The 17,848-nt window shown below is 33.7% G+C and overlaps 1 protein-coding gene across 1 annotated transcript in view; it reads right to left on the minus strand.

Annotated features, from left to right (window-relative positions):
* Cfap47 (cilia and flagella associated protein 47) overlaps positions 1–17,848 on the minus strand; it is a 408,435-nt gene that overhangs the window by 267,707 nt on the left and 122,880 nt on the right. The window contains exons 27-29 of the mRNA XM_021725557.3: positions 15,092–15,192; positions 10,384–10,530; positions 8,857–9,079 (exon numbers count right to left, since the gene is read on the minus strand). Coding sequence (XP_021581232.3) covers positions 8,857–9,079; positions 10,384–10,530; positions 15,092–15,192 — 471 coding nt within the window. The remainder of the gene's footprint in view (positions 1–8,856; positions 9,080–10,383; positions 10,531–15,091; positions 15,193–17,848) is intronic.

Below are 17,848 nucleotides of genomic sequence, written 5' to 3' on the forward strand. Positions count from 1 at the left end.
AGCATATGTGATAAAAAGGCAATATCACAACAGACACTACAGAAAAACAGAGGATAATTAGAAATTATTTTGAAATCTTATACTCCAATAAAATAGAAGACATTGAGGGCATCGACAAATTTCTTAAGTCATACAATTTGCCCAGATTGAATCAGGAAGATATACACAATTTAAACAGACAGATACCAAGTGAGGAAATAGAAGAAGCCATCAAAATCTTACCAACCAAGAAAAGCTCAGGACTAGATGGATACACAGCCGAGTTCTACAAGACCTTTAAAGAATAACTAATACCAATACTCTTCAATTTATTTCAGGAAATAGAAAAAGAAGTAATAATTCCAAACTCATTCTATGAGGCCAATATCACCCCGATCCCAAAACCAGGCAAAGACACTTCAAAGAAAGAAAACATCAGACCAATATCTCTAATGAGAGATGCAAAAATTCTCAATAAAATCCTGGAAAATCAAATATAAAAACATATCAAAAATATTGTGCACCATGATCAAGTGGGATTCATCCCAGAAATGCAAGGTTGGTTCAACATACGGAAATCAATAAATGTAATTCATCACATCAATAGTCTTAAAACAAGAATCATATGATCATCTCAATAGATGTAGAAAAAGCATTTGACAAAATACAGCAGCCCTTTATGTTCAAAACACTAGAAAAACTAGGGATAACAGGAACATATCTCAACATTGTAAAGGCTATCTGTGCTAAGCCTCAGGCCAACATCATTCTAAACAGAGAAAAATTGAAGGCATTCCCTCTAAAAACTGGAATAAGACAGGGATGCCCTTTTTCACCACTTCTACTCAACATAGTTCTTGAAACACTGGCCAGAGCAATTAGACAGACCAAAGAAATCAAAGGGATATGTATAGTAAAAGAAGGACTTAAATTAGCACTATTTGCTGACGATATGATTCTATATCTAGAAGACCCAAAAACTCCACCAGAAAACTTCTAGAACTAGTAAATGAATTCAGCAAAGTAGCAGGATAAAAAATCAACACCAATAAATCAAAGGCATTTCTGTATATCAGTGACACAGCCTCTGATAAGGAAATGAGGAAAACTAACCCATTCACAATATCCTCAAAAAAATAAGATACTTGGGAATCAACTTAACGAAAGAGGTGAATGATCTATACAATGAAAGCTACAGAGCCCTAAAGAGAGAAATCAAAGAAGACCTTAGAAGATGGAAAGATCTACCTTGCTCTTAGATAGGCAGAATTAATATTATCAAAATGACCATACTACCAAAAGCACTATACAGATTTAATGCAATTCTGATCAAAATCCCAATGGCATTCTTCATAGAAATAGAAAAAGCAATCATGAAATTATCTGGAAAAATAAGAGACCCAGAATAGTAAAAGCAATCCTTAGCAGGAAGAGCAAAGCAGGAGGCATCACTATACCAGACTTTAAACCATACTACAGAACACTAGTAACAAAAACAGCATGGTATTGGCACCAAAACAGACTGGGAGTCCAATGGTACTGAATAGAGAACACAGAGAATAATCCACAAAATTACAATTATCTTATATTAGACAAAGGTGCCAAAAACATGCATTGGAGAAAAGATAGAATTTTCAACAAACAGTACTGGGAAAACTGGAAATCCATGTGCAATAAAATGAAATTGAACCCCTATCTCTCACCATGCACAAAACTTAACTGAAAATGGATCAAGGACCTAGGAATTCAACCAGAGACTCTGTGTCTAATAGAAGAAAAAGTAGGCCCTAATCTTCATCATGTAGGATTAGGCCCCAACTTCCTTAATAAGACTCCTATAACACAAGAATTAAAACCAAGAATCAATAAATGAGATGGAATCAAACTAAAAAGTTTCTTCTCAGCAAAAGAAACAATCTGTGAGGTGAACAGAGAGCCTATCCTGGGAGCAAATTTTTATCCCTCACACATTAGATAGAGCACTAATCTCTAGGGTATATAAAGAACTCTAAAAGCTAAACACCAAAAAAACAAATAACCCAATCACAAATGGGCCAAGGACCAGAACAGACACTTGTCAGAAGTGGATATATAGTCAATCAACAAATAAATGAAAAAATGCTCATCATCTCTAGCAATCAGAGAAATCCAAATCAAAACTACTCTAAGATTACATCTCACTCCAGTCAGAACGGCAGCCATGATGAAGACAAACAATAACAAATGTTGGCGAGGATGTAGGGGGAAAAGGGACACTCATACATTGCTGGTGGGACTGCAAATTGGTGCAGCCAATTTGGAAAGTAGTATGGAGATTCCTTGGAAAGCTAGGAATGAAAAGACCATTTGACCCAGCTATCCCTCTCTTTGGACTATACCCAAAGGACTTAAAAACAGCATACTACAGGGACACAGCCACATCAATGTTTATAGCAGCACAATAGCTAAACTGTGGAGCCAACCTATATGACCTTCAGTGGATGAATGGATAAAAAAATGTGGCATATATACACAATGGAATTTTACTCAGCAATAAAAGAGAATAAAATCATGGCATTTGCAGGTAAATGGATGGCTTTAGATAAGATAATGCTAAGTGAAGTTAGTCAACCCCCAAAAAACAAATGCTGAATGTTTTCTCCCTGATATAAGAAGGCTGACTCATAGTGGGGTAGGGAGGGGAAGCATGGGAGAAGTCGATGAATTATAGATAGGGAAGAGGGGTGGGAGGGGAAGGGAAGGGGCAGGGAATTAGCAAGGATAGAGGAATTTGAGGGACATCATTATCCAACGTACATGTATGAAGACATGAATTGGGTGTCAATCTACTTTGTATACAGAGATAGGAAAAATTGTGGTATATATGTGTAATAAGAATTCTAATGCAAAAAAAGTACATGTATAAAGACATGAATTGACGTGAACACACTTTATATACAAAGATATGAAAAATTGTGCTCTATATGTGTAATAAGAATTGTAATGCATTCTGCTGTTGTGTATTTAAAAAAATAAAATTAAATTTTTAAAAAAGCCATCTTCTCTTAATGACTATGTAACCTGAAAAAATTAAAATAAAAAATAAATATTTGAGAATCAATCAAACAAAAGAGGTGAAAGACTTCTACAATTAAAACTACAGAACACTAAGGAAAGAAATTAAGGAAGACCTTAGAATGTGGAAATATCTCCCATGTTCATGCATAGGCAGAATTAATATTGTCAAAATGACCATACTCACAAAAGCACTATACAGATTTAATGCAATTCCTATTAAAATATCAATGATATTCTTCATAAAAAGAAAAAGCTGGGCTGGGGATGTGGCTCAAGTGGTAGCGTGCTCACCTAGCATGTGTGAGGCACTGAGTTTGATTCTCAGCACCCCATAAAAATAAAATAAATATATGGTGTCCACCTAAAACTAAAAAATAAATATTTTAAAAAAGAAAAAATAAAAAGCTGTCATCAAATTCATTTGGAAAAATAAGAGGCCCAGAATAGTTACAGCAATCCTCAGCAAGAAAAGTGAATCAAGAGGCATTACAATACCAGACCTTAAATTATACTACAGAGCTGTGGTAACAAAAATGGCATGGTATTGGCACCAAAACAGACATGAACACTAATAGAACAGAATATAAGACAGAGTAGACAAACCCACATAAATACAATTATCTCATACTAGACAAAGGCACAAAAAACACACTGGAGAAAAGACAGCCTCTTCAAATGGTGCTAGGAAAACTAGAAATCCTTGCATAGTAGAGTGAAACGGAACCCTCATCTTTCACCCAGCACAAAACTCAACTCAAGGTGGATCAAGGACCTTGGCATTAGACCAGAGACCCTGCACATACTAGAAGAAAAAGTAGGCCCAACTCTCCATTATGTCAGTTTAGGAACTAACTTCCTCAGTAAGACTCCTAAAGGGCAAAAAGTAAAATCAAGAATCAATAAATGGGATGGCATCAAACTAAAAAGCTTCTTCACAGCAAAGGAAACAATCAAGAATATGAAGAGAGACACAACAGAATGGGAGAAAAATCTTTGCTACCTATACCTCAGATAGAACATTAACCTCCAGGATATACAAAGAACTAAAAAAAAAAAAAAAAAAAAAAAAACCTCCCAAAAATAAGCCAATCAATAAATTGGCAAAGAACTGAACAAGCACTTCACAGGCACTTCACAGAAGTTGAAATAGAAATGGTCAACAAATATAAGAAAACATTTTGAACACCTCCAATAATTAGAGAAATGCAAATTAAAACCACACTGAAGTTTCCTCTCACTCCAGTCAGAAAGGCAATTATCAAGAATACAAGGAATAATAAATATTGGTGAGGATGAGGGGAGAAAGGTACACTCATACATTGCTGTTGGGACTGCAAATTGGTGCAGACACTCTGGAAAGCAGTAGATATTCATCAGAAAACTTGGAATGGAACCACTATTTGACTTAGTTATCGCACTCCTTTGTATATATTCAAAAGACTTAAAATCAGCATACTATAATGACACAGCCACTTCAATGTATATAACAGCTCAATTCACAATAGATAAACTATGGAACCAACCTAGGTGCCCTTCAACAGATGAATGGCTAAAGAAAATGTGGTACATATACACAATGGAATGTTATTCGGCTATAAAGAATGAAATTATGGCATTTGCCATAAATGGATGGAACTGGAGACTATTATGCTAAGTGAAACAAGCCAATCCCAAATAACCAAAGGCTGAATGTTCTCTCGATATGTGGATGCTGACTCACAATAGGCTGGGGGTGTCGGGGTGAGCGAAGGAGAGGCTCACCATATTGAAAAGAGTATAATTGGGGGAAGGGGAATGGGAAAAAACAGTAGAACGCATTGGACATAAGTTTCCAGTGCTCATATATGAATACACAACCAGTGTAACTTCACATCATGTACAACCACGAAAATGGGAAGTTATACTCCATTTATTTATGTCAAAATATACTCTACTGTCATGTATAACTATAAAGAACAAAATTTTAAAAAAGAATAAATTTAATACCCATGAAACATATATAATGTTCCTTGCCTAATCTATATTAATCATTATGTCGGGGTTTTTAGCCCCCCCCCATTATTAGTAGTAAACTCATCACAAAATATTTAAAAGGAAGAAAATAAGACAGACATTGCAAAGTAAATTCAATGGTGCATGGATCATTAGATTATAGTAATGAAAGCAATAACTAAAATAATGAGTTATTACGATGGGAGTAAAAGAAGATAATAGGAAGAGTGAAACAGAAATGTTTGAGAAGGAAGGGCAACTCCCTGTTCAGGAAAAATAAATTGAACACATGCACTCATCTTCTCTCTTTCTCAAAATATTTCTAACATGTCAGAAAAATGGAGAAAGGGAATAAGCCTATAATGACATTGAAATTGGGAAAGAGACCATGAGTATACCAGAAAATTTGAAGGGTATCTATTAGACAGAGAATGGATAGAACTGAATTGAGGGATCAATAGAATTGATACACTGTATAGCAGTATGCTACAGGGGAAATAAGAAACCCTTTTTCTAGAGGAACAAAACACAGGCTCCAACTTTAGTGTTGACAGAGAAGAAGAAAGTCACACATGGTATAGTGATCATTACGGTTAACTGCTATATATGGAAAATCCAGGATTGATATACTATCCCACAAAACATGTAAAGAACACAAAAGTATTCTTTGCCTTCATGAAAAATTGGAGATCTCTCAAAATAAAATCAACCCCCAGCTATCTGGGAAATTTATGGCACCTACAGTGGATGTCCATGTTCTAAATTCCCCCTTACTTTCGCATTCTGTCTGGTTTAGTACCCTAAAGTAAAGTATGTATGTTACCATGAATTGGCAACTCGCTAACAACTTTTGTCTGATTTTTAATTTGGGAAAATATTTCATGGAAAAACAGACATTCAGAGTAGCCAGAGAAACCCTTGTCCTCTGCTTATAGCAAAAACCAAATCTTTTATGTATATATATATGAATGAATGATAATCAAAACTAGAAATAATTAAGGAAAACCATTAACAACTGGAACAAAAAACAAATTAAAAATACAAAAGAATGAAGTACTTAGGAGAGATGATATGACTCAATGAAAATTAAAACTGATGAAAACACTCATATTGTAAAGGAGCTACTCGAGAAAACATGTATCTATAATTCAAAAACAGAATGGTATTATGAAAAAGACATAAAGAAGAAGGGAAGAAAAGAAAAAAGGGGAAGGGATAGGTAGAAAAGAATAAGGGATCAGGGAAGGAGAAAGGAAATACTTAAATAAAAACAGCATGTTTGGAAAATAAAACTATAAGTACTAATTAAAATATTTACAGAAAAAGTAGAATGCTACAAGCATAAGAAATTAAAATACAAGAAAGGTGAAAGACAAAAAGTAATTGAGAACAAAATGAAGGATTAGTAAAATAGTTCCCTATCCTTCTATAGGAGATTGAGAGAATAGAGAAAACAGAGGGAAGCAAATAATAGAACAGGAGGCAGAAAATAAGGGTTAAATGATTAGTTTTCAATACATAGGGCTTAATGAATGCCAAGGATATTGAATGATGATGAAGAACTTCATGCTGACATTTTAATCTAATAAATTACAAAACTACAGAATAACAGAGAAATAGAAACTATGAAAGAGATCTAAAAGAATGAATATATCATTCCCCAAATGTGACATGAAACTTCTCATGAGAAACAGTGGATGCTTCCCCATGATGGAGTAATGCAAGAGACATTGAAAAGGGCTTTCAAATATTGGTAACAATACATGAGTTTGGAGAACTCTTCTTAGCCTGAGTGCCCATAATCCAGAAATTCCAAATCAAGAAATGGCTTTGAATAACTTTGTTATCTGGGCAAAGTTAATCTTTGTTCAAAGTTTTTGGTTGTAGGCAGCTTTTCTTCCCAGGAATAGAAAGGCTTCATTCTCATCAAGAATAGTCTTTTTCTAGGCAATACCCAATGATGAGGTCTGTTTCTCGCTTATCAAAATAGTATAGTAAAGATTTTAAACTGTTACAGTAGTTAGCTTCATTAGGAAACAGCCAGCCATTCAATGTGTCTCATTAGTGAGGTTAATAATATAGAATGCTTAATAGAAAATTGTCTCAGAATGCATTGAAGAGACTTTTACAAGTGTGTGTTGTTTGGTCTCATCATATCACCTCTGAGATATTTTCTATTTAATATCAAAAAATGTCTGCTACTATTTATAAACAAATATATTCATCTCTGCATTATTTATACAAACAAAATATAATGAAATAGCATAAGTAAATGCCCCCTGATGAATGTGAATTGGCAAGTAAATAATGATGTATGTCTATAATAATATATTGTACATTATCAATCAGTATAATAGTAAAAGTCATGCAGAAAACTAAAACCAAAATCCTAAGGCTTATAAAAACAACAAAAATTAGAATGCTTAGTGGTAAAATTTCTGCATTGCAGCCAAAGTGGAATAAAGAGAAATTTTTAGGCTTGAAAATAGTTAAAAACACAACTCAAATTTAAAGAAAACATGAATCATAAGAAAAAAACAGCATCACGTGATTTAAGAAACACAGAAATGGATAAATTTATCCAAGAACTTATATGAGACCAAATAGATAAATAAATAAATTGATAAAACCTAAAATGAAGAAAAAATAAAATTATAAATTTAAATTAAGATCAGACTAAAACTTCATAAAGGAGAATTTTAAAACAGAAACACTAGTCACAAGTGATAAATAATAATTTTTAAATGCTTAATCAATGCTTTTCCCCAAAATGAAAATTAATCATTAAGGTATAATGACTTTAAATTTTTAACTCAGGTAAAATGTTTAGTGAAACAAACACCAAAGCAAAAAACTGAAAAGTTTCTGAAAAATTCCCTCTAGCCAGTTGATTTTATGATCAAATATGGAAATTTTCAGTTTCTGTTGCATTAATTTTCCCCACAGCATAAAGAAATATTCATCAATTAAGTCAGTGAAATTGTCCATTAAAAAAAGAAAAGCAATAACATATTGGAAAATTATTATAGATTTAGTTAAACCTGCAAGTGCTGAGAAAGGAGGCAAAAAAGTGTTCTGAGGTTCCATTATATCAGCAACACTGAAACAAGGCAGGTGCCCAAATGCTTGTTTAAATGAACAGCAAAGGTTAGTAATTTGATAAAACTGAAGAAGTTTAACAATTTTAGACATGTTGAGTAATAAAACACTTGAAAGGAGGAATGTAAATATGTTGTCAAAGAGGAGACAGTGTTAAAGGAAATCTGGCCTTGTTCACTAATACTGCCATCTAAGGGTCGGGATTGTGGTAAGCAGTAGAGTGCTCCCCTAGAACATGTGAGACCCTGGGTTGGATCCTAGCACCACATAAAAATAAATAAATAAAATAAAAGTATCGTATCCATCTACAACTCAAAAAATGTTTTTTTTTTAAATACTACCATCTGTATACCAAACTATACTCTGGATCTAGAACTGATAGCTTATTTATATTAAAATGTATGATTTCCTAATTTTTTTTAATTTAAAAGGACTTTTTCTGCTCATAGTTTACCCTTCTTAATTCACACATCAGGAAACTGAGGTCCAGTGATTTTTCAGTACTTTCCTAAAATTATCAGATATTTAGAAGAAATTTAAAATTATATGTAGCCTAAAGAATTTATATTTCCATTTTGTACTCTTCTTTCTAGCCTCTTTATAACTTATCACTTTTAATAGCTTACCAATAATTTAATATTTCATTTCACTTAAAATTAACAAAATAAACAGATCATATTTCAGAAAATGATATGAAGAATGAAATTTAGAGAAACATATAACTATCACCTTCTTATAGTCTCTGGAATGGAAAGAGAATGAGGTCCTTCAGGCCAGCCAAAGAGACTGAACCATGTCTGGGCTGCATTTACAACCTTCTGAAAGAAGTTATATGCCTTTGATCCTTCTTCCAGAGAAAAGAATTGCTCATTTTTCTCCTCCTTTCCATCATCTGCCATTTTTGGTGTTTTGCTTTCATCAAAGTCCAAATCTTCTTGTAATGTGTCCATTCCTAAAATTCACATTTGTTTATAAAAATGATTACTTGACAACAGAGCAAAATATTCTTACAGCTATATCTATTCCTCTGAGTCAATTTACTATATTGCAAAATAAATAATGAGAATATACTTACATTCAAATACTCAAATAATGTTTTTTAAATATATGAATTTCAAAAGGAAACAATTCTATTTTCTTTTTGCCTTAATGGTATATGAAAATATTCCTAAAGTGGAAGCTTTTACTTCTAACTACATAAGAAAAATGTCTTGACAATTCTTTACCTTTGTTTATTAGACAAAACTAAACTTCAGCTGAAAGAATTATAGAAACAAAAATATTGATTTCAGATTCAAAATGATGTTCTCTTTAAATTAAGTATTTAAATAAAACAAAATACTTTTTGAATTATGGAAAATTTCAAAAATATAGAATGATATTATCAATTTTCTTTTTAAAAATATCTGCCAGGCTGAGGATGTGGCTCAAGCGGTAGCGCACTTGCCTGGCATGCGTGCAGCCCGGGTTCAATCCTCAGCACCACGTACAAACAAAGATGTTGTGTCCGCCGAAAAACTAAAAAATAAATATTTAAAAAAATCCTCTCTCTCTCTCTCTCTCTCTCTCTCTCTCTCTCTCTCTCTCTCTCTCTCTCACTCTTTCTTTAAAAAAATCTGCCTATTACATGACACAAAAGTAAACCAACTGGAAACTATCTTCATACTATTTAAGTTGGTTTGGTTCATTCAATAAAAAGAAAAAGTTTCAATTATTACCCATATCTAGGGAAAGAAATATTTGCGCAGTTAATTGCAAGTAATATCAAATGCATATTTAGCAGTGTTCACTTTTTAAAAGATGGTTTAACCATGGGTCCACCTAGATAATGAAATGACAAAACCATAGTTCTGCAGTTCCCAAACTCTGTCAGAGGTCTCCTATAATGTCACAACAAATTTACAGAACATCCACTGGATATTTTGCTTGTTTGTTAAATATTACTGAAACATCTGTTAGGCAGCATACATAAGCAACTACTCTCAAGGTTTTTTTTTTGTACTAAACCAGTTAATAAATGCAACTATTTTTACTTTTTTGGCCTAGGGAAATGTATTTAAATACTAGAGGTGTTGCAAATCAAGAGAGTTTTTGCCATTGCTCATTGGAGAGAACTCTTGAAGCAGATGACCTATTTAAAACTACTGACAAATCCATGGATTTCTTACTAGAAAAGAACTAACTTTTAAATTAAAAGATATTAAGCAGACCACATCAAGGACTAAATTTGAGAAATACACTATATTTGCCACATACCAACAAATAAGTTTCCACTTGTAAGTTCAGCATCATTAAATTTAGTAGCAGTGGATGTCATATTTATTGAAGCAGAAGAGGGTAATTCGACATCCTGGTGGGGAAACATAAAACTGCCTCTAGACTTCATAGGATTTCCATCTTTATCTACAAGTGACACATTGGGCAATAGTAAGTAAAATAAACATTCATGGAATTCACCAGAAAATTACTTAACCTGAATTTCATATTTATATAAAAATAATAGAAAAAAGTCTAAAATATTTATTATACTTCAAATAAGATGACAAAAAGTTAATATTGATAATAACTTTCTAAACTAAAATTTATTTGATAAAGCAATTATTATAGCATATCAAAGTTATTGCAGAATAAACAATATTCAACTTTAGGATAAATAAAAATATGTAAAACATTTTAAATTTTCAATACCCCCAAAATGGAATTATTACATATGATGTTCAAAAAAAGATAAAAGAAGAGTATCACTAACAAAAGTAATTTTTTTCCTAGTTAACTCACTCAAGTGAAATCACTGCTTGGTTATGAGCTGATAAACAAATTTAATGTATCTTCCTGCTAGATTTACTATGTATATTTAGAGAGGGGGTTTGCAAAGCAGAAATCTCAACCAACCAAAGGCAGTGCTGATCAAAGCCAGTACATGTTTATGTAAGTCCACACATCAGAATATACAACTGTATGTGTGTGTGTGTGTGTGTGTGTGTGTGTGTTACAGAATCTCATAGACATTTTTAACTATTTTACATTCAATATTCTCCAGAAAGCTATGCCATGATAGTCTACATAGGAGTAACTTTTAGATAGTTCGGTGATAAAACCATTTGAAGCTGCATTAGGCAATGTTTTAAATTTATCAAATGATAAAAAGTTCCTACAGTGAGTACAAAGCCCCAATTCCATCCTTTCAACTAAAGTAATTTGTTCACATCATTCTGTTTAAATCTAGCATATAAGCAGTAATCAATTAATTATACTGCCTTGCTTTAGGGGTATACTTAATTTAAGATTTCACCTTTATTGGGCATGCCATCTTATAGAGCACAGGAGCTAAATATGTATGTTCTGAAGTCTCACAAACTTGGATAGAATCCCCTGGGACAAGCTTCTCAGCCTCTCCATTAGTCACCTTCTTAATCTGTAAAGTGAGATCTATAAGGGTATCTAACTTAGAATTTGGGGGAGGAGTAAATTATGTAACAAATGCAAGGAAATTAGCAGAACACCCCATACCTGGAAAGCATTAAATATGTACTAAAAATTATTATACATACTTCTACAAATATTTCTCCAAATGGATGTATTATTTTTAGCCCATGCATTTCATGTTCAATCATCAAAGAAACACAAAGAATTTATTCATTTTTTTCTTTTAAAGTTGTAACAATATTACCAATTATACAGCAATTACTCATTTTTATAGGATATTATAAAAATACAAAAGTGATAAAGCAATCACCATCAGTGATAATAGCAGTAGTAATGAAACCATAGTAAAAATAATACCTTCTAGGTATTTATAGTCTATGAGTTATCACAAAAGCCCTTTGAATAGATAAAACACATATTATTAATATCCTGCTATTATCTTATATATACATGTTGTTTAATGAAAGAATGAAATGAAATATAACATATTAGAATTAGTCATAAAAATCTTTTAAATTTTGACAATATGTCAAAATTCTGAGATCTTTGTCTTTCTCTTCATCCTGCCAATTAGATAATTCCATAAACTGCTTTCAATGATTTTTTATGCTCAGAAGACACTATTCCACATATAGCCACTCTCTTATGAAAATGTATAGCTAAGAGATGCCTTTCTGATGTTTTATAAATCAGATGACCCATTCTGTAATATTGAATAAATACCTTTTATCTACCACACATTGTGTGAGGCATTGTGGATACAAGAGTGAAAAGGAAAGAAATGATTCCTATTCTCAATGCCTTATAGATAACAATATCTAGAAAGGGATATAGGTAATAGGCATATTAAGTAAAAATGTGTTAAGGGCAGTGATGGAAATTGCTCAAAACTATGAACATTTACCAGAGAATGCAAAACCCTTGCTTGTAGAGGCAGGAATGATTTTAGGTATGCAGATGATGTAGAGTTTTGTAGAAAAATGCTCCAGATAGGAAAGATTATTAGTAAGATCTGGATGCTAGAAAAACTTACAGAAGTTTATTGTGGCTTGAGCATAAAGGGAAAGTTGTCTGGAATGAGAATAAGGTCATTGTGTAGGGTAATGCCATATGGGGTCTTCAGAGGAAGCAGGAGAATAGTTTAGAAATCTACATTGATCCAAAGAAGACATTACAGGAACTTAAATGTATGTACTATCACTGGAGAGAGAAAGGAGATGATTTGAGAGGCATTTAGAAGGCAAAGTAATAGGATTTGTTGGACTGGAGGTGTAGTATGATAGAGAGATGACATCATTAAGGATGACAATTTAGTATCTGGATAAGGACTTACCTAATCTGTTGTAGGTAAATCTACAGAAGTAGGATATACAGAAGGATGAGAAGATTCCAGAAAGGGGAGTTTAGTTTTGGTCATGCTGTTTGGGGGAGGCCTGTGGGAATACAATGAAAGGCATCCAGAATTCAGTTGAATTCTGAATTCCTGAATCTCTGAAAGGGATTAGCATTGGAGATATATCCCATGTATTATAATTGAAGCCATAGAAGGGAGAAGAGGGGTCAGAGCTCCAACAGATGCAAAGAATTAAAAAATACAGAGAGAGGAAGAAGAATTCATGAAAGATGCTTGGAAGGAATAGTCTTAAGTTAGAGAAAACCCAGAGAAGTATGGCATGTAGAAGCCCAGAGATAGTCTCAAGAAAGAAAAGTGGGGAATAATCAACACTCTTAGACATGCCCAGTAGGCAAATAATGCTTCTTGATTACTCCTAAAATTCATTTCCTGTTAAAAGGAGGTGAGGTACTCTAATTGCTTACTTTCCTCTGCTACTTTTCTCCCTATCTCTAGGAAGTTAATTGACAATAAGATTGGGAAATAAGGAATAAGTAAGGAATACGTGGCCTAAATCTGCTCTGTTTACTTATTCCTTGGAATTTTCCTAAAAATATATAGTCTCCCTTCTCCTCCCTGCTGACTTCCTGGAAACTGAACTAAAGTACATAAGAGGGAGGCAAAAATTGACAAGCAAGTATAAGCAAGGTTATTCGATATAGTAGAGTTTCTGGGTAATGAGATTTAGATAAAGGAAGGGCCTGCATACTGGCTTCTGTCCTTGTGACTAGAGGAAAAGGAGGTATGATGGGTTCCAGCACATGCTTGGTATTTGGAACTTCAGAGCTTTATTGTCTGATGGTCTCTATCTCTTTTCAACAGTAAGAAAAATGGCATTCTCTGAGACTGAGATAGAACAGATTGAATGGGTTTCATCAGATTGGTAAATGTTTGAAGAAGCAAGTAGAGAAAATGAGAAAACTGGTTAAAACACCGAAAAGCCCCTCCAACTCAGCACTAAAAATTAAGGACTTGACAGACTACTAAGATGGAGTTTTTCCCCCCATGCTTCACCTTTTCTCTTCTCTGGGACTTACTCCATCATTTGTTCTCTTCTGTGTCTTTCATTTCAATTTCTCCCCTATTCACTAACTTTTTTTCTATTACTTTTTTCTTTTCCTTATTTTTTTAAATTAATTCATTAATTGTTTTTTATTTGTTTCTTTGTTTATATTTTTGCTGAGGATTAAACCAAGAGCCTCACACATGCTAGGAAATTACCACTGAGCCATATGCTCAGCTCTAATTAATTAATTAATTTTAATTGACAGATAATTTTCTATATTTATTGTGTCCACCCTGTTATTTTGAAGCATACATTGTGAAATGGTTATATCTAGCTAATTTATAAATACATTATCTCATATAGTTATCAATTTTGTGATGAGAACACATTATATCCACCACTTTCTTTACATTTTTTAAGAACACAATGTGTAATTAACTACAGTAACCTTTCTGACAACTGATCTGAAATTTATTCCTGCTTTCAATTTGTAATTATGTACCTTTGATCTTAGCTTTTCTCACAATCTCTCCTGCAGCAATCTCAGCTGTTCTACTGACTATTCTCTATGCTACCTTAATTTATTTTATATGAATATATCCCAGCAACTGCTCTCTTTATAAATCATTGATATTCAAAAATCCACAGAATGTTCTCAGAACTATAAAATAAAGGGCTAAACAGTATGGCCCTGCACCTCCATCTCATGCCTTATGTCTCCCATTACAACCCTATGTTTTTGCTATTTCACTATTTGCACAAACCATCCTGGTCAAGATCATCGTTTGTCAAGCTCTACATGAATGCCATCTCTTCTATAAATCATTCCAGAACCCCAACATCAGCAATAATCTCTGTACCACCTCCACATGCCCAACACTTCAACTGGCTCATATATAAAGTCCTTAATTAAATATTCTTAGTAAATAATTTATTTATGTATCTTTTATTAGATTGTTAACTTTTGGAATCAAGAGACACTGTCATATTCTACTACTGATGAGAAACACAAGTCCTGGCAATGGCAGCTGTTTAATAAACACCTGTTAATTTAAAATTCACTCTATATCTAGATATTGGCTCTGGGTAACAAGAATCTATACAATGAGTTAGAGAGAAAACAATCATAAGCAACTTACCATCCTTTAAAATAATTTTTTGCTTATCAAGATGAATTGCCAAATATGGATATATAGTAAGAATACAGTTTTCTGCTGTTGCTGTAACTGGAAGCGAAAACCTAAAAGTGAAAACATTATATTTCAATAAAATAAAATTTTCATAAGCAGTAAATACAGTGAAATATTTCTAAGTATCCCAGATTCCTTTAATGATGTTGACACAAATTATTCATCTTTTTCTTCCCACTGCCTTTGTGTTTATTAACAACATATCTATCTTAAAAGGCTTGAAAACTTTTATTTTTAAAGTTTTAACAAAGATTGTAAATTCCACTGTCAAGTGTGTTCTAGAATATAGATTGTCACTATGCAGGTACATAAACACAGATTTGGGTCATTTTAGAGTTGAAGTGGACCCCGAGTTAATTTATTCAAAGTAATAATTGTTTAGATTAAATAATATAGTTTACCCAAAGACACCATTATCACTGCCATTATGGAAAAAAATGTTAGTTTTTGTTTTAACTATGAATATAGAAGGGTGAGATAAAAGAGAAAAGCAAATGCTGTGGAAGTTCTGCCCTTAAGCCCTTATCATCTAAGATATTATATACTTGTGCTATGCTCCTGTTCTCTGAGTGGACACAGTATAACTTTCTTCAGAGAACTTCCCTTAGGCTACTAAAGCTGCTTAAAACTAGAAGAGCCTGGAAGTTTAGGTACCTTAGGGAATGCCCATAAGCAATGGCTGTGTGGTATGGGCTTTTCAAATCCCAGCTCCTTTGCCTTAAATAGGAAAAAATAATAATAATTGGGGGTGGGAGGACAAAAACAAAACTGGTGTCATCTTAGTTCCTCCGAATACCAAAAGATCAAGGTGAGCCTGGGACTTTGATTTAAATGTCATTTATTTGTGGTGATTCATTCTCTGTTCTGCTTATACTAGTCTCTTGTGTTTTCATAAGAATACTTCTATATCACATATCCCTGACTGTTCGTTTAAAAGCCAGCTTGTGGACAATACTACAAAAGATAACTACCAAAATAACAAACAAAGAAGCACTATCACTTCCTATTTGTAAAATGCTAAATAATTAATGAAAATAAATTTCTTTCCAAGGGCAAAAAAAAAAAACAAATAAACTGTTGGTTTACATTCTCTTGTAATACTAGTTAACTGAAGATTATAACATTCAATTTTAGATATTCTTTAGAGCAAAGAATAATCAACATATAAAATGCCATAAGAAGGAAGGAAATTGTGTCATTTACCAATAGAACTAGAGAACATCATGCTAAGCCAAATAAGCCAAATACAGAAATTCAAGGGTTGAATGTTTTCTCTTATATGTGAAAGCAAGAGAAAAATAAGTAATTTATTTATTTATTATTTTTGATTCATGGGATTGAACCCAGGGAGGCTTTACCACTGAGACACATTCCCAGTCCCATTTACTTATTTACTTTATTTTATTTTGAGACATTGTATCACTAAGTTGCTTAGGACCTCACTAAATTGCCAAAGCTGACCTCAAAAATGCAATCATCTTGCCTTACTCAGCCTCCCAAGTAACTGGGATTACAGATATGTGCCACTGCGACCAGAAATAAAGAATTTATAAAGGGATCTCATGAAAACAGAAGGGAGAAAAGTAGGGTAGAGAAAGATGGTTGAAGGGGAGGGAGAAAAACTGAAGAATGAAATTAACCAAATTATGTTATGTGCTTGCATGTATATATCACAATTAATTCCACTTTTATAGTATAGCTATAATGCTCCAATTAAAAACAATAAATAAATAGAAGTAAGACCAACAAGGTAGAGGAAGAGGATTAGGAAAAGGGAAGAAGGAAAGGAAAGAGGAAGTACTGGGGATTGAAATGCAGGAAATCATGTTCTACACAACTTATGAATATGTCAAAATGAACCATGCTATTATGTATAACTATGATGCACTAAAAGAAAAATTTTTAAAGAATAACCAACGTATACAAAATTTACTTAGCCACATTCTTTCAGGGAGCATATAGTACAGAAAACGTACAAGCACAGAGAGGCAAGATGGTAGACTAGCGTGAGGAAGCATTTCTCTTGTAAGGGGCTACCTAGAACTGAAACTGTGAGAATACCACATCTCCCACAGGCTTAGATTAAAAAATCCTGAGACTGGAGGGATTCAGAGACTGTTTGACTCATTAATCAGATAAAAACAAAACAAAAACCTCTACACGAGCCAGTGTAGCCTATGGAAACTGGAAACCCAGACCCATGAGTTTGCAGCTAGGTCTGTGTAGGCCTGTGTAAGCCTAGCAAACCTGTGGAAAGTCAGAAACTGGGAACATACCACCTAAGGGAACACAGGTTAGAGAGGCTAGAGAGAATCAGGCTCTCCCCAGCTCTGTGAGTTCTGAGGCTGGTGGGGATTGACAGGGCTGGCTATAGTGGGTCAGATGGTTGTAAGAGGGCATTAGGGCATTTTGCTCTCAGCTTGTGCAACCAACAGGTCCAGTATGTACCAGGTTCCTGTGGCTCACCTAGACTGGCACTCATGGGGTCCCAGCACCAGCCAAGTCCCTGACTCCCTCCCCAGTTCAGTATCCACTAGTTCCTGGGACCCACCAGGTCCGGCATCAGTTTGGTACCCAATAGGGCCTTCCAGCTTCCTAGTCTCCCAACTTCTCCCTGGCCCCTGACCTGACACATTGCTTGGAATTTTGTGGCTAGCCTGCAGGTCCTGGGGCCAGCCTTGATCCACCCAGCTGCTTTGCCAAAAG

This window comes from Ictidomys tridecemlineatus, chromosome X (assembly GCF_052094955.1).
Source record: "Ictidomys tridecemlineatus isolate mIctTri1 chromosome X, mIctTri1.hap1, whole genome shotgun sequence".
NCBI lineage: Eukaryota > Metazoa > Chordata > Mammalia > Rodentia > Sciuridae > Ictidomys > Ictidomys tridecemlineatus.